Source organism: Girardinichthys multiradiatus, chromosome 22 (assembly GCF_021462225.1).
Source record: "Girardinichthys multiradiatus isolate DD_20200921_A chromosome 22, DD_fGirMul_XY1, whole genome shotgun sequence".
Taxonomy (NCBI): Eukaryota; Metazoa; Chordata; class Actinopteri; order Cyprinodontiformes; family Goodeidae; genus Girardinichthys; species Girardinichthys multiradiatus.
In genome coordinates this window covers 19,133,951-19,157,105 of record NC_061814.1, presented here as the reverse complement: position 1 = coordinate 19,157,105, position 23,155 = coordinate 19,133,951, and the positions used below count along the sequence as shown (strand labels likewise).

Sequence of the window (23,155 nt, the reverse complement as noted above, 5' to 3'; positions counted from 1 at the left end):
ATTATCGTCTATATCAGCCCATGTAGCGTTTTCATGTTCCCCCCATGCATGCATGGGTTTCTGCAACAATCAAATTAATGGTACCTGCTTCTGTATGTATGCCGACATGCTGTTGCATGCTGTGTGTGTGGAGAGGAGGGTGTAAATTATGTGGTTGTGCATTCAGCCTCCTTTACCCTTGTCCTCTGCGTGTTTTCCCCCATCCCCGTCCTGTTACTTGCCTACCTCCATCTCCAGCTTGTAATGTATGTAGTGGCACACACACACTCCCCCACCTCCTTTCTACTCCTTAAACCAGTGCCTTTGGTTCATTCATACATTTACTACCACTCACATTTTATTGTTTTGTGGTCAATTAAGCATCTTTTTCATATGTTCTTCACTGTGAATCTCTGAGCAACTAAATTCAGTGGTAGCCTGGCTAAAGAAAAACAGCAAAAAAGACAAAAAAAAAATTTCAGTTTTAAAGAATGGAGTAAAAGAGAGCGTTGTTACTGTGGAAACCACTCCCCTTGCACCCCTCCCTCCTCCCTCAATTTTTCTCCTCCCATCCACCTCTGTGTTGGTGATGCTCGTGTCTCTTTTCTCCCCACCCGGTTTGTGGTCACCTCTCCTGGACATGCTCCTCTCACACTGCCAGCGGAGGATACACAAGGAGGAGAAGGAGGAGGAGAAGGAGAAAGAGAAGAGGAGAAACAGCTGCCTCTTCTCTCCCACTGCTCCATCACTTTGAAAATATCAGAGCAACAACCAAATGAAAAGAGGACAGACAGGATTTACTTTCATACTTGCATAAAACAACCCCTACTCTTCCCCATTCTCCTTTTCAAGGAGGGCATTTTTCTTCCCTTTCCCCCCCTTTCCTTTTCTACCCCGATTTTTTCCTCTGAGGTCCCGGTTTTGTTTTGTCACCAACAAGCCCCTGAACTTCTCTGGGATTTCAGGTGAGGTGCGCGTGTGCAGTGTGTGGTGCTTTTCCCATCTTTTTTTACTACCTATCATGGCTCACGCGGCCTCCCAGCTGAAGAAGAATCGGGGGGAAGTGGATGTGAATGCAATAGAGGATGAGAAGGAGAAGCGGAGGAAGAGCAGGAGAGCGTCGTCCCGGGAACAAAAGAGAAAGGTAACAGGCGAGGGCTCGCTGCCTGGTCGAGCTGGCTGCTGGTGGCTTCATCTGTTCTCTGTGTCACTGGAGCGTAACGCGGTGTACACAAGTGTGTGTCTGTGTGTTTGTTCGTGTGTGCTCATAAAGCTTCATCAGATAGGTTTGGAGGACTCTTGGGTTTATTCATGGATGTCCTCTTCTTAGTGTATGATTTGCTGCTGGCTACCAAACCATGTGTGCTACATGTGTTATAACTCTTTTGTGAGCGCATCTGCATTAAATATTGCAGTGATCAGGCTGTTTCCTGGCATATACCGATTTCAGGTATTCTTTGCGATCTGTCCAGCAGATTCCAGTGTTGACCATTCTGAGATTTTTTCTTAGAGACAGAAATGTTCTGAGGCTTCCTGGATAATTGTGACGTTTGGTAGCCAAAGGAAAATGAAGGCATGACAAGATCATCCCAATTTATGCATAAAGCTTGCATCTAAAACATTTGTAATATTTTTTTAACATAACAAAACTGCGAAAAACTACATGGTTTAGTTACTAAGTTCCAATAAATGTGATTAATGAGAAACAAATTTGGTGTTTTCAGTATTTGACTGGTCAATCATCATTTAGAGCTAACCAAGGGGAAATTGGCCGATACCGATTTTGAACAATTTTCTTTTTAAGGGGTATAACACACAAACGCGAAAAAATATATTGCAAGTTTTTGGATAGATGTAACAGAAAATGAAGGAATTACAAGATTATCCCTATTCATGTCATGCCTAATGCAAATCTCCCTGATCTTTATCAGATTTTCATTAAACTCATGCTGTTGGTCATTGCCTTTATAGACCACAAATGGTGGGATGTCTTTATGTTTTATGTATTTATTGGATATGGGGAACAGAAATTAGGTATTTCAGTGTGTGGCCTGATCAGAGTCAAAAACGGAAAAATTGGCCGAATCCAGTTTCAGGCGGATTGTTCTGTGCATTTTTAAAAATGTTACCACCTGTTTAAACATGATGACTTCAGGAACCTACCTCTGGATTTGTTGAACTCTCGGGCTTTTGTTTCCCTGCAATCCTCTACCCCTCTCATCTCTTCTGCTCTAATTGTGTGTGTCATTTGCTGAAGTACACCATTAAGAACATGTGATTTACATGTTCTGCCCTCTGTAATGTGAGGGAGTTCTTGCAGGTTCCCTGAGCAAAAACATGAGATGTTAATAATTATACTTTTATGGTTTTTGTTTGATTTTATTGAGTTTTATCTTTTTATCGCCTTGTTTGCAGAACTTGTGTGTGGTTGGATGCACTGACAGCCATGTATAATGCATACTCGACTGATTTATTGATGACAAAGCTTTTTTTTCTTATGATGGAAACTGAAATACACACGTGACTCCATGGCCGCCTGCCTCTCTTACGTGTCAGCTCTCGACTTTGGGCAAAGTAGATGTGAAAACTCCTGCAAAACAAACATATAATCAACGGAATTACAGTAAATATTAAGCGTCAAACATATAAAAGCACAAACATGAGGATCAGCTGTTCTATAAGTATTTCTGAAAGCATTTGCTGCATTTCCCATATTGATGGCGGCACTTTTGACCGTGAGGGATCATTTCAATAACAGTGTACTTTGTGCCCATGGGTGCGTGGTTTTGAATTATGCTGCTTGCAATGTTATTTGACCTTCCCATATACAAGAAGTGAGCTGTCACTGACAAATCTTTTAGAAACAGAAAAAGATGATTATTAAGGTTAAGGAAAGCCCTGGACTTCTTTGTAAGGCAAAAGCTTAAAAACGTGATCCAAGTAGAGCCCTTTACTCGCTTTTCACAGATCCGTATTTGAGGTGGTTGTCTGAATGTAGGGTCATGTTTCATAGAAGAGAACACGACTCAGAGATAGAGAGAAGAGGTGAGGAGTTGATTTTATTGATTAGATGTGTACTATCTATGATGGTAAGCAGTTCTTATTGTTTTGACCCTTTTCAATATTTCAGTGGCTGTTTTCTCTTTTTCTTTACCTATTTTACTTATTCAGGTTGAGGTTAAAACGTTTTTAGCTGATCTTCAATGTTTAGCTATTATTCCATTCACTTATATATGGTTTCTATTTGTGAGTTTTATACCTGTACTGGTTCCATTTGACCCATGATACAATGATATAATGATATAAAGCGACAACACAAAGTCAAACACTTGTAATCCTTCAGTAACTGAGAATCTTTTTTCTTGCGCTGTACTCTGGAGCATGCAGAAAGTAGTTTAAGTTTTTCATTGATTCCAATTTATTCTTTGGATTCTCTTGCTCATTAACTCGTTACCCCTGCTGGTGACCTTCCAGCTCTCCTTTTGTTTCAGAGTAGTGACTAACTAAGCAATGTCAATGTCACTGATGCAGAACAGAAAAGAGACATGCATCAGACTTATTTCAATTCAGCTACAGCCAAAAACAATGCATGATGCAAGGAAATATTGATAAAAAAAATTATATTGTACAGCTTGACAATGCTGATATTGCTGCCCTGCTGCAAACTTGTGCAACAAACTGCTTTGAGTCACTGCTTTCACAGCTCCTACAAACCCTATATTTAGAAGTCAGAACAGGTAGAAAACTTTGTATGGAAACACTTGTAAATGCAGAGCTGCATTAGTCACCAAGCAGGCTGATTACTGCCTGCAGTTTGGTATGAAGCGCAGCTACATCTTTTGGCGGATTGTAGTTCATTTCAGTTGTGTGCAGTTGTCTACACCAGTAGTAAAGATGTGTAAAAAATTGTTTATAATGATTGGTCTTTTATTGCAGTAGCATAATTTTATATTGAAACATTTGATCTTTTACCATATCTCTTTTCACAATCTCTCTAGATCATCCAGAATCTCTCTTATGCTCTCTTCTCTTTAAAATCTTCTATAAGATTTGGGTCTGAAGACTGCGATGGTCAGTCAAAGATGTCTGATTATGTGTCTGGAAAACATTTAGCCACATGTTTTTTTCTGTTTAAGACCCAGTGATGACCCATTTCAGTTTACAGTTTACTGAGAAACAGGCCCGAGCATCCCAGATCCTCCACTATGCTAACAGTGGGCAACATGTGCTTTTCCACATATAGCGTTCCTTTGTTCAACACCAAACCCTTTAGTGGCATTTGTTGCCAAAAACCTCAGTATCACTTGGCCAAAATGCAGAGACTTGGTGACAAGGAGATGCTGTTGTTTTCTCACAATGAGCTTTGGAGATTTTTACCTCTCTTGCCACCATGCTCACCGTGCCTGGTGGCAAAATAAAATACAAGTCCTCTTAAGTCAATTGGTCAATGACTAAAAGAAATAGGTTTCTCTTTCTCACATCATACTTAGGCTCTATAGAAACCAAATGTCATGGATTCCTAATTAGACAATCCTAGAAACATGATAGTAAAGCATAAATATGAAAAAAGCTGCATTTGCAGTTATTCTAAAATTATTGTTAGAGGTACCAATGATTGTACCATGTGCTTCTTTGTTGTTCCGTAAGATGGCACATTTTTCCAGCTGAATACATTTAGTCCAATTAAATGTGGGATTTTCCTATATTTCTTATGCTACTGAACTAAAAAGCTGAATTTGTTATAAAGCTTTTCACACATTTGTATCAGGGGGGGTCAACTATCTGTCCTAGTCTGTAAATTACGCTTTAACAGTGTGACGTTCAGTTTCATAAATTAAAGCTGGACTTTAATTAGTGTAAAAGTTTAAAATGTTAGGATTCATAGATTTGCAGCTTTTGTCACATTAAAACTGTTTAAGAATTTTCTCCTTTTATGTCAAAATAGATTTAAAGAAGTTTACTTTTTTGATTGTTGCTCAGTTTTGCAGGGCTCACTTTCAGCATCTCTCCAAAAACAGCCAGTCTGCTCTGACTGATCACCTGATTGGTGATAAATGGTGGGGTGCATTCATTTAGGAAATTATAACATTGAGTAACAATGTTAAATTGAGCATTAAGCTTTATGCTTGTAACCTTGATGCTGTTAGATGTTTTCACCAGGCAAAGAGGACTTTAGCTGACAGAATTGCCCTAAAATAACATTTTCAGATTGTCCGAAGTCTTATTACTGTCTTTCATTTAGAGATGCACTAACCCAAATATTCAGGCCAGTCTGTAAAGCTTTGACCTGCTGCTTCATGTTCTAAAACAGACTGTGTTGTAATACCTTCAGCCTTCCTGTTATCTGCTGAAGTCTCACTTTGTGTTTTAAAGCAGCTGCCTGAATAAACAGTTGTTGAAATAACCTCTTTCACCTTCTCTGGTTCTTCTGATCTTATTTTTCAGAATATCACTGATACTCAAACTCGTTGAGTTTTGTCTCAGTAAGAACTTTAGCTCTAAAGAATGTTTGGCTTTTAGCGGGACATGTTGGTATTGATGAGGCTTGGGAGTCTGCCCATTCTGATTATTAGCTTATTTCTCTCATTTCTCTACTTTCATTTTATCAATCTGTTCAGCATCTACTGTGCAGATGACCCTAAAACATTCCCTCTTTGTAGATAACTAAACGAGTACATTTTCAGAGTGAATTCAGAGTGAATTTTGGGGCAATATGGTCAAAAATACAGAATAAAGAAAGCTCAAATGGGAGGAGAGAAATAAAAGTTCAGTATGATGTCTTGTGCTTTTATCATCAAAGCGCACATTTTAGCCTGATAAACTCAGAATATCCTGGGAGTAAAGTTTAACTGAGGACAAATTGCTCAGCTCCGTGTGTTTCTACGTGTGTATTTGGTAAACAGTTGGAATTACCTCCTTGTATTGTTTCTGAGGGTGGCTCTGTGGACATTTTGTAGAGGCAGTGGTCATTTAAACAGGAAATCCCTATCACTTTTTTCCATAAATTCTCCAAGATGTTTTAGTTTCAATGACATTATTCTAAAGCTGCGATCTCCCAGTGGATTGCCACACAGGGAGAAAGAGAGACAGAACAAAGCCAAGCATAATTTTCCTTCTGATGTGTCCCAGTTTTACAAGGTTTCCCAGAACTGAGAACACTCTTTTAGTACAGTACTAGTTACCTCTATAATAAGGCTTATAAAGAAATATGTTTCCAAGCACTTTCATTTATAACAGTTAGATAATGTTTTAATTCTGAAACAACTTTATGACGTCCCTCTCTGCAGTTGTGAGTGTTGCTATAATTTATTATCATCATCTCTCCTCTGTTAGAAGTTTAACTTATCATTGAATCCAAAGTAAAGGGTATTAAATAAATGCTGGAAGGAGAATAGCTGTGTTGAAATAGGATTTTAGCCCAATCCTGCATTTTGAGCTTGCCTGTGAGGGAAGTGGCAAGGCTGGAGTCTTTCTTGCCCTCAGAGGAAAAACTAAAGGAGAGGGAAATGCTCCTTATGCTTTAGGGAGAGACACAAAAAAACAATTGCATTGTTTATGTCCTCTATTTTTCTTTCTTTCCTCCATCTGTCTTCCTTCCATCATATGTCATTTGCATCCCTATCTCTTTCCTGCCCTCGTCCCCTAACATGAGTCCATCAAATATGGAGGTTAATGAATTCAGTGCTTATGCATGCCTCAGTTAATTGCATTGGCATCGGGAACTCCTCTTTGTATTACTAAATGTTTTCACTATCAAGATGGCCACCGGCTAGAGAACCAATTGAGTGAGAAGAGTGCTGAGTTTCTATTGGAGAGAATAAATTGCATATATGGGCAAGACATCGGGAAAAACAGAAACAAACATATTCATCAGTTGAGACAAATACGTTTCAAACAGTTTATTTTAGCAAAATGGCACATTGCTCTAGAAATACATGTTAAAATGCTGAAAAGGTTTTTGTCATTGGGCTCCTTTCATGCGAAAAAAGTGTCAGCTCATAACCACAGCAGCGATGTTTCATACTTGGCTTGACAGCATATGATGGCAATCATGTCGAATAAAGCGGTTGTTTTGGAGATCCCTGCAGAATATGCAGCTGGTAATTAAAAATAAAATGTTCATTTCGGTCCCCCCAGTCCTCTTTGGGACCTGCAGTCATGAGGTTTTTTTTGTTATTGTTGCAAATTTTTCTCTAAACTTAAGTGTTCAAAATGCAGTTCAGGGATTTTCTGCAGGCATACAGAAAGTAAACCCCTTAATAGGACAAATGTGAACTGAAAATGCAGATACAAACCAAAATAGTCAGACTTTGAGAGCATTAACCGTACTATTCTGTACTTCACAACAAAAGCGGACTGAAAATTTGGAAGAGAAAACGATGACTCCAACCCAGTTTTGCTGCTGGGTGCTTGAGGTTTTCTTTCAAAATCTTCACATATCATTTCCCCGTGACTCCTTCCCGTTTGACAAGATTCCGAGTTCCAGAGACACTGAAGCCACCACAGTGTTTCACTGTATTTACACTGTTCTTTGTGTTATAGACCAATGGCCAAAGAACTGTAGCTTTGTTTCATGTGAAGGAAAATTCTTTCACCAAGATTTCCTGAGCATACTTCAGTATGACTTCTGCAAAAGTGTAACTTTTCTTGGTCTGCAACCTTACAGTCCATACCTATGTAGAGTGTTGATCTTTTATGATACCACTATTCCTTGACTTGTTTAAGTCATTTACTAGCATTTTGGCATTAGTTCTAGAGTCTTTCTAGACCTCTCTCACTAACTTTTTTCAGGGTCTTAGAAATCGTTGGCCTCCTACCTCTGCCAGGCTTGTTCTGTGTAGTGTGGCGCTGAGAATTTCCTGATGATATAATTGCACATTGTGCCATACTTGCACAATGATCACCTGCACTGTTGTACTACTCTCGCACCCAATACTGCTCTATATTTACTCTCACTCACTTAAAACTGTGCACATATATTTATATTATATTGTAGATATGTTTATACTGTTTAATTTGTACTGTATTGCACCGACTACGCCAAAACAAATTCCTTGTATGTCCAAAAACGTACTTGGCAATAAAGCTTTTCTGATTCTGATTCTTATTCTGATTCTGATGATACATCTTACTCTTCACAAAAGCTGTAATAACTTTATTAATCATTCTCTTGCTTTATAAGCATCAACAGTTCTTTTCAAGTCTGAACTGATTTTTGTTGTTGGCATGGTGCTTTCTAAGTTGACAGCTGAAGTTCCTCTGCTATGTATAAGTTGTTTGTGCCCCTGTAAGTTTAGTTTTTAAGGGAGCTAATAACTTTGATGCTTCTAGTTTTTGTTTTTTGTAGAATGATTACATTTCCTAGTGCAAACTTATGTTTTCTGCTCAACTGTATGTATGCATGACACACACTTATGGTAACCCCTGCATTACACATGTCCAAACGCGAGTAGGATTCCTGAAGTGTGCAACAGAGCATCCATCTCCTGTGTGCTCCTCCACATTAGCTTCAGTCTCTAAAGAGAAATGAGAACATTAATAAGGAATGTTCTAATTATTGATCCACTTCAAGTGTTTTTACAGAGAGCTGCTGCCGTTGGAGGGGGATGGTGTGTTTGTGGTGTGAGAAGGTGGTGAAGAAATTTAGTATGGAGCCTCCGTAACAGGAAAACCTGTGCATGTGAAGGTTTTTTTTTTTTGTCATTTGTGATCTTGGGATTCCCCTTTTGAAACCCGCTTGAGCGCTTAACTGTGTCCCACTACGCTGAAGAAACACAGTGGAGAGATGCTGACATCGGCTAAGATGTAAGGGCTAATAGATGACTTGATGCCATGTTTGTTTGTGTTTGACAGAAAGGGGAGAAGTAGAGCAGAAGAAGTGAAGAGAATTAGAGAGGCACGGGGGAGAAAGCAGGATCATAAGCCTAAATGTCATTTGAAGGTGATCGATGTCTTTCGCACCGCTCTGACAAACCAGCAGCACTCCTCTTGCTTCCTGGAAGCTAGTGCTGATGTAAGGTCCTGTTTGAATGCATAGGACATGAATTCACATTTGGCATGTCAATAATTATCCACAGACACAGCAGAAATCAGTTTGAAGTAATCTTATTTAATATCAAACAAAAATGGATTTACATGAAAGACAAAAGACATTTGTAATACCTGATATGACAGAAATATAACTTTGTTTGTGCAATCTTTGAAATAATTGTGATGTTAGATTTTCAGCAGAACATTGCTTTGATGAACAATTGAGACCTTTTAGCTTGCAAATCAAACATTTAAAATGGACCTCATTGTTATTGGACCTCATTTTTTTTTTTTTTTATAGAACAAAGTAAAATAAATCCTCATAAATAGATCAGAAAAATTAACTTTACATCATTTAGTAATTCGCATAATTAATAAATACAGCTCCTAGCTTAAAAATCGCAACCCCCCCCCCCCAAAAAAAACACATTTTGGGGCTTATTTTGGAAAAATTCTTCGTTAACAGGATACCCTTTGTAATATTTATGCTTCCCTGTCCAATAACTGCTAATTATGTTGCAAAACTTGTGTAAAATAAATTATAAACATGCTGAAAGTTTGGAAAAAACATGGTACAATTTATATTGCTTTGGTATTTTATACTTTTTACATGTGTCTCTTCTCAAAGATGTGGCTGCCTAGATAGGGATTAAGATTCCCTCAGCAAGCTGAATACAGTTATTTCCAACACAAATAATACGAAGCTGAGTGAAATGTACGATGACAGACGTAGGACTAAAGAATTAAAGGGAATCGCAAGAGACGATGGAGAAGCAGGTATAGAGACAGGATCTGAGAGATCCATCATCCTTCAGTTGATCATTACGTTACTGTTTGCCAAGTGTTCGACTAGCCTTGTTGGTGCTACAATACCATTTACAGTAGGGCTGAAAACATTTATTGGATTAATTGTGATTAATTGATTATTGTAATAATTGTCAGCTAATTTATTAATCAGATAATTGTTAACTGGAGTTCATAGACTCTGCGATTTGCTGAAAGAACAACCCACTCAGAGCAGTAATTAAACCAAAATAAAAAATAAACATTTTGCTTTTAAGATGAAAAACCTTCTTTGTCTGTAAATTTGTTCCATCCAGAATCCCTCAAGTGGCATAGCTTTAGCTTCAACTGGTTCAAATTTTGTGAAACAAATCTCCTATTATGCACGTTTTGCTACCTGATTATTAATCGATTAATCAAAAATATAATCAACAGATTAATCGATTAATAAAATAACCACCAACTGCAGCCCTAATTTACTGTATGTAAAAATTGCGTAATGTTTTTCAAGAATTTTTCATAAATTCTACTAAATAAATGGGAACAACATGGTTCTTTCAGACAAGCTGCTTGTTAAAGGTGGCTGAGAATCTAATAAAAAACCAATTCATTGCTAAGTTGTTGCTAACTCAGTTCATCCCTTAAATTGTGATTAATACACACAAAATGGCTGTGTTGTTTCTTAAACATACGAAAGGTGGCTAACACTGAGTTAAAGGTTGTTGGGTTAGAAAAGAGAAACTCATAGAGGGAAGGAAGCTCTTTATTTTTTTAACCATACAACAGCTTGGAGTCAGAAATGGTAACATGGTGAAATTATGCTATATATTATTGTTAATGTCAGTGGGTTCTGTGAATGACTGTGTTTCACACAAAAGAATAGATTTGTTCACATAATATAAAATTTACTCTTTAGATGCTAAGTATCAGCCATGGGGATAGTTTATTCAGAAGGTTTAGAGCTTTTATATCGCAACTTTAGGCGAAACTACACTAACCGCAGTTTCCATTTTAAACAACAGACTGCAGAGACAAATCTGCCTGTATTCCACAATTGGTAGAAGATCTATAGGTAGAGCATTTATCAAGAAAAACCCCAAAGATACATTTTAACCCTACAAGTGCTTTAGGCATCTTAGAAGGTAATGAAATATTTTGCAATTAATACTCTTTCTGTGGATATATTCAGCTGTGCATAAGCTTATAAAAACGAACAGGCTGCACATTTTTAATGAGGTCTGCTGCAACTCATTTTTTAGAGCCCCACCTCTCTGTCACAACAGATAATGCCCTACTGGGCACCATTAGTAGACATGTTCAATCAAGCTCTTAAAAAAGCTGAATGTTGTGTCACAAGCATTGGTGGATGTTTTGTGTGCATGTTTGGCAGGTGTTCCTCATCCACACATAGATAACACTTCTCTAATTGACATGATGCTGCCTTGCTCCTCTCCCTATCTCTATCTCTCTCTCTGTCTCCCTCTCTCTCTCTCTCACACACACACACACACACATAGACCCCTCCTTTGACCCTTGGGACTCACGCCTGTACGGCTTGATAATTACTTTCATTTGTTCGCCCCCACTCCCACTGCTGCCATGTCTTCCATTCTCTACTTAACCACCTGCCACTCCACCGTGATGTGCAGAGATAACCAGATTCATCTGGCCATCAGTTTTGTCACATTTTTTGATTTTGTTGCCCCAGATATATTTTAAGGAATGCACTTATCAGGTCATTGCATGCTGCCATATCTGTGCTAAAGCTCCAGAGAAAGAAAAACAAACAAGTCGGCTTCTTTTGCCAAGGAAAAAAGCACGTGGTCTTGGCCTTGTGGCTGCTCTGCCTTGTATGGAGCTCAGAGGCTCAGGATCTGAGGAAATGAGCCGCGTTTGGACAGATCGATGGTAATCGCACTGCTTCACAGTTAGCTCCCTCGAATTGGGGGAGGGAGAGGAAAACGATGTCGAAAGGGAGAAATGAAAAGGAGGGGCACCATGGGAGGGAGGTGCATTCAGAGGGTCCTTTTGGATATAGAAGTTTGTCTCATTTCATAATTAGAGAAAAAATATTTCAAATCCCATTCTCTTACAAACTGACGACCATGTATCCAACCTTCTTTCTGAAGCAGCTCCAACTTGACTGTCGAGATATAGTTTGTGCGTTTTCATTTTCAGACGTCACGTCTCTTTCTGAAAATACAGTATGTTGGCAACCTTTAACATCAAGGTGTTCTGGTCATTACCCATTGCATTTCCTTCTCTTAACTTAATATAAAATTAGCATCTCTAAAACTGTACCTACTAACACTGGACATCAGTCTTTTTAATTCTTTCTAAGGTTGGTCATTCCTTGTCTTTATTTAGCCCAGAAAAATGTGTAAAAAAATCTAGGCCATAGGTATCCTCCAATTGAGGCTGAAAGAATACACTAAAAGTCAGCCTTGGTTAGTCCATTTTCTCAACCTCAAACACTTTTCAACCACATTTAGACATCAATAGACATCCTTACGTGGACATCTTTTGATCTTTCACTTTCAGCCAGAATGTCACAATGTTTAGATGAATGGAAACAATCTTTTCTATTGGTATTCAACAAATATTTGTTGGGTCTATATACAGTATGCAACATCCAGCTAGAACCCAGCTTTTTGTGCATTTTACTCCTCATCACCTTGAAATAAGTAATGAAGTGTGAAAATCCAGCACTGTACTATAAACATGAAATATCTTGTGGCATTGAATGCAATGTGCTGCACATCCAAGATAAAACATTGAGTGAACGAAAAGCTTTCATCATCTTTTGGCTTCTAGTGTACATTTGTAAATCAAGCGTGCACAATATGTTGTAATCCAACAGAAAGATGGCTGTTAGGAAAAGGTTAATTGTAGCTGCAAGGAGGTGTTGGTATTCTTTCACTCAGCTGGCTATGTGTCAGATCATAGAAAAGATAGACCTTTAGATGAAAGATATTTCTGTCCACACTGATAATCACAAGCATATCACTGAAACCTTTGGTTGCAATTTTGCAGTTTTTATTTCTAAAAGTACTGAGCACAGACTGAAGAGAACAATAACATTCCCTCTACCTTGTATTTGATGCTAAATTATTCACAAGCATCTGTGTATGTTTGCACTCTGGTATTAGTGTACACTGATGTTGAGGTTTGGTTGTCTCTCCTGGTAATGTTCTCTGTTTCTAAGCCAATGCTTATTAAGGTGTTCCTACTTTTCTGTCCTCTACCCATATCCATCTGGTTCTCTGAATTTTACCAAAGAGGAAAATTTAAAACCAGGGTTCACCTTAAAGACGTTTGTGTCAAAGAGATGTGATTTTCCCACTGCTTCACCATCATGTGAATTGCATTTAAAGGCCAAAGGGTTGCATAATTTGACCTAAACAACTTTGTGACTGATCTTTCCGACAATAGAGCTGTTTTTGAGGATGATGATGTGGAGGCTAAGGGTACATTATAGGGTAGTACCAGCTCTGCTCAGCCTTACAGCCTCAAGATCTGTGGAGAAAAGTCCTAAGTCCATACAGCCAAGGCCCATCTCAAGGGTGCTCAGGTTCAGAAAATGTGAAGGAGTTTAAATATGGAGAAAAACTAACTTCAAGTGTTGAAATCCATGGCAGAAAGTGCTTTGCCGTCCATTTTGCTTATAGGTGAAGTTCAATATCTCCCTAAGAATGAAGATTTGTATCTTCCTCACTCTGGTATTGCCGGTCTTGGACCTTCCTCAAACAAGACATTCAGCTGGACCCACAGCACTTTGCTGGTTGAGTCACCTGCTACAGACTAAAGAAGACCAAGATGAAACTTTCTATGAGAAAACATTGGCTGTCTGACTACCGTTGATCCATATAGCTCTACTTCACACTGTGCTGTACTGCTTATCATCTCGCGGTTAACAGCCGGTTTTTATATTTTTTTCTGACATTTCAAATTTAAAATATTATGTTTTATAGTATTTGGCTCTCTCCAAAACAGTTTATGGAGCTTTTCCATAATTACACAGTTTTTGGTAGTAAAAGAAAATTAGATTTAGGCGTGGCTTGAGCATGATTTATGTCACTGAAGATTTTCCAGATTTTCTTTATCTCATTTTCATCTTTGAGTAGTAAATCCATTTGATTAAACCCACTAACCTTCAATAATGCCTTAGTCTTAGTGTGTAGTCAAGGATAATGTTCTCCTTTGACTGTGTACTGTTGGTCTGGCTCCTTCCACATTCTGTATCTGTAACTAAAAACACAGTCTAAGGATAAAACTACCAAAATGAAGAAATACATCTTCTCAGGAAGGAAAATCCTAAAACCATTAAGTGACGGTTAAAACGTCACCTCTTTGTGGCAGTAATCAAAATAAACATGAGTTAGATATGGAACATCTGGTCTGAACAAACAACCTAAAATCTTTTCTGACTGCAGATCATGGTGCTACTACATCCTATGTACAGCACAGTGTATGAATCGTTGGTCATAAATAAACTTTACTTGAAAATCTAAAAGAAAAAGAAGACTTTGTCTTTGAGAAGCTTCTAATGTTGAAGATAAAGCGGCAGTGATTACTTTTTATCTTACTGATGATGCTGTTGAAATTTAATCTACTCTGTCTCAGCTATCAGATCATTACCAACACATTAGCCAGCTCTTTTCAACATTACTGAGTCATGCTCATTCCTTATTCTCCATGAATAGATCACTTATCCACATCATCTTTGTTTGGATTCCTTACACATAATGTGAGGTATCTTTTACTTGTGTTGGTGACCCTTCCTTCTCTGTTTGGCGTCTTGAACATAAAACAATCCCACAGACACTTTCACCCTGATCCCTTGATGATATACATTTTCACGTTGCCAATCTTGCATCCAGATTTTTTTGGTTCTGCACCCGGCTGCCACTTTGAAAGCAGCTTGAGTCAGAGACACCATATATTCTGTTTGGGATCCATCTGATCTCTGTATCATCACATAGTAGTAATGAGAGCTCATCCTGTTTCACAGTGATGCTACCAAAATATGCAAAAGTACTAATCTATCTGCTTTCACTTTGCTGACCTTATTTCACATGAATAAATATTTGAGAAGTTACGGGATATACTGTTAAAACCAGATATTCTGAAAAGACACGTAACCCTCATTCTGTGTCATTGAAGCACACTAACCTTTTTCTTGTTTAGGCCAATAAATTACTCCAAAAATAAATACATTTGCTGAATTCCAGAATAATAAGATAGTTTCTTAAAGATCGGAATTGTACATACAGTGCCTTTAAACAATTTGAAAAAGCCCATATGAAGATGTCATAGTTTTGTTCTTCTGATTAATTCACAACATTTGAGGTAAATGGAGGCCCACCTGTGGATGTATTTTGACCCCTCAAACACAATGCTTCCTTGTGTCACGTCATGAAAAAATCCAGTGAAATCAGCTATGTTATCAAGAGGACAAATATAAACCTCCAAAAGTCTGGTTCATCGTTGGGTTACATTTACAGATGACTAAAGGTGCCACATTCACATTGTTCAGGAACAGAACAACTAACTTCACGTACATCAAATGTAATTTTTGTTGCTCCCTCTTTTAAACTTTCAAATTTGGTTTTGGGTATTTTTTTTATTTATTCAGCAGCATTCTCTGATGCCTTGGTTTTATGTTTAACACCAACAGGTTAAGGTATTTACCTGTGGTTATATTTGAAAAATAAACTGGAGCATTAAAATTACTTTGTACCTCCAAAGTTCTAGCTAATTGCATACTTTGCTAACTGTCAGACTGAAGGCTTGATGTGAGGCTCTGAGACGCAGCAAGTCAGGTTGTTAGTTTGGATGCTGACTTTGTTGCTGTCACCCAGTGCATTTGTGTGTGTGTGTGTGTGTGTGTGTGTGTGTGTGTGTGTGTGTGTGTGTGTGTGTGTGTGTGTGTGTGTGTGTGTGTGTCTGTGCGTGTGTTGCTGACTGAGAGGTTGTCAGCTGCGTGTCAGCCATCTCGACACCCTCATCGCACATTTAACCTTTCAGAGACCTTCCCTCCAGACAGCCACCAACAATGGATAAGGACATGTAAAACATAAGTTGCTGAGTTGACCGGTTAGCAAAAATTGTGAACTAAGCAGAAATGAGAAAGTAGACTGAAAAAAGTAATTTTCTTACAGAAAACAATAAACAAAATGTGGCTGTGATACAACCTGCTATTTAAATATGTCTGTTTGTATGAATATGTGTGTGATTAACAATGAATTGTCTGTACGTACATTTTTACAGCTTATCTGGGGGTTTTTTTCTACAAAAAAGGCTGATTGTTGTTTATTAGACCGATAGCTAAGGAGGCATTTCAAGGTGTCTGAAACTGTGCCTGAAGGTGTCCTCGCCATCTATTATAATTAGAGATACACCAGTGAGGCCTATTCTGGCTAATATAGATTTTTATTTTTTTTTTTCTAGGTCTGATCTGCTGATTCTAATGAAAAACTTTACTGGAGATCCACCGATCAGCCTTTCCCTGACTGATTCCGATTTTATTTTTTTTATTATTATTCTGAAGACTGTAACACATAAACAGGAGAAATGTGCTGTAAGATCCTTGAAAGATAAGTAGTAGTTTCCAATCCAATAGAAAAATACAGAATTACAAGATTATTCCCATTTATGCATCAAAGCAATTATCCATAATATTTAACTGATTTTTATTAAACTCAAAAAATGCATCAATGAAGGTGATGTTGGTTTGCGGTTTTATATACTCAAAATTCAGGAGTTTTCAGTTTTTATTATGTTAATAAACAGGAACAAAGATTTTTTTTTTTTTTTTCATATTTGACCTGCAGATCGCTAATCAGAGCCTGTGTTGCAACTTAAAATCAGTGCCTCTCATATTTAACAAATTAAGAATTTGTGTGTCAATTTACATAACAGTCATCATACATATGTGGTAAAGCAAATAGGCAATGCTTTATAAAGTATTCACATTTCTGACATAGATAATTGCATCACTAAGTGTTTTAGTTCTGTTGATTGCTCATTGTTCTGGACACCTGCACAAAATCCCAGAGAAAATTCGCAAAATGAAAAAATTATGAAAAACAAAAGACAGTGGAAAAACCAAACTAAACAAATAAGTAAAAACTAAAGTAAAACAAATCACAATCCATCACAGGAACACAAACTGATACAAGGGGATTCAGAGCTGTTAGGAGCAGAGGACTCTGCGAATGTGTTCACTGCTTCAGCCAAGTAAACTGAATGTCCTCATCAGCCAAGGTTGTGCGTCCTATTATAGGTTGTTAGTCTCTCTGCTCAGCTGCGACCTTGGCACAACTGGACGGAGCATATATATGTACCATAGCAGGCAAAACCAGAGAATGTCTGAGGGTGTGTGTGTGTAGATGTAACGCTTTGCACAGTATGCTGAAGTGTTATTGTGTGCATGTGATAGCACACATTACTGCAGACTTGATGAACAGTCAGCTTTCACTGTGTTGGTTGGATGGATGGATGGATGGATGGATGGATGGATGGATGGATGGATGGATGGATGGATGGATGGATGGATGGATGGATGGAGTTTTACCGTTATACAAGGGGAAACCTTGTCAGTGTCAGATTTAGTGCTACAACAGGACTAATGCTGGTGAAATAAAAGTGCTGCCACCCACAATAAAATAATATTTGCTGTGCAGGATAGTAGGCTGTGTTTAACCTGCCAGCAACCATTTACCGGCTATTTTTCTTTTACCCAATCTGACAGCTGCACAGTAATATGCAAACCACAGGATTTCATGAAGTTCTCAGATCAAGAGTGGACTCGTTGTTTATGTGATACATTGAAAGAAACTCTACCACCTTGTCTGCCATTTACCCAAAAAAACAGCATCAAAACCCTGACGTGCAACTTTTACTCTTCATGTATAGCAAGATATAACCCATTATAACAGAGCCTTGTTTTGACTGTTTCAGTGTGAGTTAAATCTGTCAGCTTTAAAGGATGGTGGTAGTATGTCTTCTTTTCTAAGATTCAAGAACAAATATTATAATAGAGGTTTACTTCATTAAAATGATTCTTTACCTGAATAGCTTTGCTTTAGAGGTTTTTGTGCAGAACGAAGCCGGGCAAAGAACAGTGATGTCTCTTCTCTTTGGGTCTAAGCAGCTTTTTGATAGATCTAGATACATATGTACTAAAGTGAAGTCCTTTACTGTAAACCCATACAGTGCCTCTCAAAGTATTCATACAACTTTTCCTCATTTTGTCACATTAAAATCACAAGCAGATTTTGTTTAGATTGTATGTTGTGACCAATAAAATAGTGCCTAATGTTTAAGCTTACCCTGATAGCCCCAAATAAAATAGATTGCAACTACTTACCTTCAGAAGTTGCCTAATTAATAAATAGTCTACTAGTGTATAATTCAATCTCAGTATAAATCCAGATGTACTTTGAGGGCTTCAGAGGTTTGCATGAACACATTAGTGAAGAAATACAATGATAAAGACCAAGGAATACAACAAATAGATTGAGTGGAGAAGTTTAAAATTCAGTTTGATTATTAAAGCCATATCCCATGTTTTCAACATCTCACAGAGCACTGTTCAGTTCTTTTCCCAAAAACAAAGTTTGGCTGCAAACATATCCAGTCATGACCATCCACCTAACCTGACAGGCAGGGCAAGGTGACCAATAATCAAAGAGGCAGCCAAGAAGCCTCTGGTAACTGTGGAGCAGCTGCAGAGATCCACATTTCCATTTGGGGATATCTGTTAACAGGACAACTATAAGTCATAGACCCCACAAATCTGGCCTATGTGGACGAGTGGGAAGAAGAAAGGCGTTGGTCAGAGAAAGCACAAGCAACGTAGCAGAGACAGCTAACAGGATCCTCTCTGACCAGATTGCAAGACCAAAATAACATTTTGCCCAAGAGTAAAACTTACGTGGAGAAAAACTGATACTGCACACATCCCCGCCAGTTCACTTGGTGGCAGCATAATGCTGTGGGGATGCTTTTCTTCACCAGAACAAGAAAACTGGCCAGGGTTGATTGGAAGGTGGATGCAGGTAACTACATGGTAATACCAGACGAACACCTGTTGGAGGCTTTAAGAGACTGGGGTGGAGGTTCACTTTCCAGCAAAATAACAATTCTATAACATACAGACAAAGCTATAAACGAATGGTTCAGATTAGAGCACATTAATATGTAAAAAATGCCCAGTGAAAGTCCAGACCTCAGGAAAGGTAAACATGTTTGTCAAAACTTGATGCCAGTTGAAGTTCAGTTACATTCTCCCTTCAGATTGACCATAAGCAAAAATTGCAGATGCCCAAAGTTGGCAGAGACATATCCCAAAAAAAAAAATGAACACCACATTTTTCAGATTTTAATTTCTAAGAACGTTTGAATGCTATGCGTCATTTTTCTTCTGCTTCTCATTAATGCACTACGTTTTGTTGGTCTATCACTTAAAAATCCCAGTAAAATACATTGAAGTCTGTGGTTGTACCATAACCAAATGTGACAAAACTTAAAGGGGTGTGTATACTTCTGTAAAGGTCTGGAGAGCCACCTAATCTTCCCCTAAACATTCAGTTGCTCTTTTAATTCTTAGGATACTTTCGGGATTGGACTCATGAGAGAATTCCTCTTGCTAGACTCAACTTGTTTGCTTTTCGTTCACTTAAATAATCTTTTTTTTTTTACTTTAGGTGTACTGCAAAGCTTTCTGACCTTGACTCAAGAAAGTTGGCAAAATGTCCCCAAAGTGTAAAGTAAAGGTTTTTGGTTACTGTATTACACAGGTGTATCAGATTCCCATCGCAGGGTCCGCTTAGAATAAATAGCAACACAAACTGAACCCAAAGGAGAAGTCAGCTGTGGATCACTCTGTACCTATCTTTATTGATTTCTGAGTCCTGAGCTAAACAAAGCTCAGTAGTGAAAGTGAGATTCTTCAAAAACACAATCTGACTGAAGCAACAGAAATACTCTATTTTTGTTTTTTTTAGATTTTCCTGAATTCATCGTCATCTGTTATTCATCTAAATTAGCTGCTCTGAGCAGACTGAATGGCCGTCCTGCTGCTTTGTGCCCTTAAATGTATTGAAATCCTTCTTGAGGCCATGCTTGACCCGGCTGACCTCTTAGCCTCCTGTGGCCTCTGGGATTGTTCCTGGGCTTCACTTATGGCATCTTTATTGGTGAAGCTTCCTCTGCTTTCCATTAAACGTCTACCTTTCTTGAGTCTATCCAAGGGATAATCTAACCAGATAAACACATTTTCATTAATACTAAATACTCTCAGCAGCTGTTGAGGTTAGTATTTCTTGGGGAAAAAAAAACCCACAAATAAATGTCTTTACTCAGTCTTCTGCCCTGCTGATATGGATTTGGGCCTACTTATTCAACAGCCTATTACTTTTTGATGCCTTGGGGGCAGCTAGCTGTTTCAGCACCTAACAGCCGTCTGTTTGCCAAGCAGAAATGGCAGATTTTGAAAGGCCATTACTTCACTCTGGAAGGCAGTAATGAATTACATCTTCCCTATTTCCAGAAGTAAATCTATCTATCTATAAATGAAAGATCCAGAGCCTTTATTTGTTTGCTAATGGGTTGATAAATCTAGAAAGTATCACTTTAAAATATCTTGTTTGTGCTGCTTATTTTGTCTAGATGGAGCATTTTCTCTTTGGTTTCTACTCTAAGGGTGATTGTCGAGAAATAAAAAATATGGTCTTCCAATTCATTTTAGTTTTGTCCAGATCGTGGCTATGTGTGTGAGTGTGTGTGTGTGTGTGTGTGTGTGTGTGTGTGTGTGTGTGTGTGTGTGTGTGTGTGTGTGTATGTATGCTGTGTTGACACTAAGGGGGGCTCGGAGGGGACAGATGGCTCATAGTCTACTCTCGTCTGGTGCTCTCTGCCTGCCAAAGATCAGGTGAAAACAGTTTCAGCGCTCTCTGCTTCATTCAAATCTGCCAAAATAACTGTTTTTTTTATCCTTGCTTTTTATGGACAGCTTTATATGCGAATGAAATGTTACGATGGAAACCACAAAAAAATATTTACAGCACATTTCTTTTAGCATCAGTGACTGGCATTAAATGCATTTCTGTACACAAGTGTTAGTGTTTACCTCCTTGTTGCAATTAAATATTTAGTTAATGGTTTTATGACTAGCTGTGTAGAATCATGTGTTCATATGCCATGTTTCAGTCTGCAAGGCTTTAATAATTTATCAGGAGACTCTCTACTTCTTACTTGTGTAGCAATAGAGATGCTCAAAACTGACCATTTACATTTACACATGCACACATGACCATAACATTATGTTGACTTAAAATGATCTTTTATTCCATGGACTGTGCGCCTGAAATGGTCAAAATGCAATGTTTATGACTATGAAGTTGCCATGATGAACTGAAGATGCTTGTCAAAGCAATGCTCTTTAAGTTAAGGATCTTTTTCTGAAAGTTTAGATCTTGAACTGAATCTTCCTAGTGCAGGTCTCAGACTCTGGCTTCTGCTGCTCCAGGAAGTGATATCTTTGTTTTGAAACTCTTTGACGGTCCACATCTGATAACATCATGATGGGGCGACCTCAGTTAGCTGGTTAGTGGTGGGTCAGTGCAAAGGAAAGGAAGTGGAGTCGTATGAGAAACAATGGAGGGAAAGACACAGAACCAGAACCAAGGCCAGTTTAAACTGATAGACACTTACGATCCACTTGTTTTAAAATTTGGTTGTTTTTGTTATTCTTTTAAAGTTCCAGCAAGTTTTGTATTTGTGCACCTGCCATAGAGATCAATCAAGTTTATACAACAAAAGTACTTCTCTGCATGATCACTATTCTGTAGTGGTCTGTCTCACAGCGGTTCTGAAGAAGCATCTGCTGTTGTATGACTGTCTGATGAAGTGTATACTCTGGGTTGTCTGTAATATCCTTATATCATTAAGAATCTTTTATGAAGACTTTGAACAACGATCTCCAGATGTTCTAGAAGGGTCCCCAAACCAGAGCTATCCTTTTTTTTATCAGCTTGTTGAGTTTTTTTTAAATCCCTGGCTCCGATGCTGCTACCCCAGCAGATGATGGGAGAAGAGATCACAATCTCCACAACAGACTTACAGAAGATATGCATCATACATTTGGTATACATTTGACCTTCAGTGAATGTTCTGATTATTTCAGGTAAAATCTGCCATACAGACTCTCCATGACACAAACTCAGGGGCTTCTTGTATGTCTGAAATCTGTATCCTTATGTACAAGCAGCTGAAAGGATTGTGTGTGACCTAAAAGGATGAATGGAGGAAGTGTTATCATGATGTTTCAATGGCATAATTTCTCTTTGAAAAGCATTTTCGATAATTGTTCCTTTTTTTCTTAATTATGCTCAAATGTTCTGATTGATTGTTTAGAAAGGAAGCAACAAGACAAGAAAGTCAGACAGCTAAGAGTGGTTCTCTCTGCCAGTTGTGAATGTCAGAATGTCAAAATGCTTAAAAGACCACAAGCAAGAGATGGTTTACGTCACAGGAGGGCTCCTGCTTTTTGGCACACAGGGAATAGCTTAGTGGGACCTGTGGTGTTTTACAGTTGTGATGTAGGAGACTGTCCACCAGAGTCCAGTGTTTGACTGTGTAACAGAGTCTGACCCAGATCAGGCTGACGTTAGAGACACAGAGCTAAAAGGAGAGGAAGAGAGAAAGCTTAGATTTACCTAGATTATTACATTTCTCGATTTTATTTGGATTCGCTCATGTGCACAAACTGTTCTCCAGTCACCACACGTTTTTTTCATTTCCTGCTTTTCTTGCTTTACACTTAATCTTTCCCTTATATTGTTTGCTTAGATTCTGATCTTGTCGTCTTTTCATTCCCCTTTTATAACTCTCTCCTCTCTGTGGTACACATTGGATTACCTCTGCTCCTCCTTTTTTAGGGTAACATGCTGAACAGGCAGATGTTGATGTAGCATGATGCATAAGTGTGTAGATTTCACCTGTCCAGCTGACAAGCCAGTTGGATGAAATCCAATACGACATTCAGGCTCTCCCCATTTCTGTGTCAGGGTTATTGGTCCAACACAGAAGCCACACCATGTTTCTAACATGCAGGAACAGAAGAGGTGTATGACTATCAATACAAATGTTTTTTAGCATCGATCCAATGCAATTAAAATGTTAAAACTTGATAATAGATAACAAATTGTGCAAAAATGTTATGGAGTCTGAGACTGTGTGAAAAGTCTGAGAGTAAATTGTACACCTCTCCCTTGTACAGTCTCTCCCTTCTCTCTTTGCCTTTTCTCCAATATCTACCCTTCCTCCGAGCCCTATCAGCTCACTTCCTCTCCTGTTC

The 23,155-nt window shown here is 38.3% G+C and overlaps 1 protein-coding gene across 1 annotated transcript in view; it reads left to right on the top strand.

Moving 5' to 3' along the window:
- The first annotated feature begins 685 nt into the window (after window positions 1-685).
- Window positions 686-23,155, top strand: part of LOC124859636 (ankyrin-3-like) — a 115,617-nt gene continuing 93,147 nt past the window's right edge. Inside the window, exon 1 of the mRNA XM_047352527.1 lies at window positions 686-1,123. Within this exon, the coding sequence (XP_047208483.1) occupies window positions 1,001-1,123 (123 nt within the window). The 5' untranslated portion in view covers window positions 686-1,000. The remainder of the gene's footprint in view (window positions 1,124-23,155) is intronic.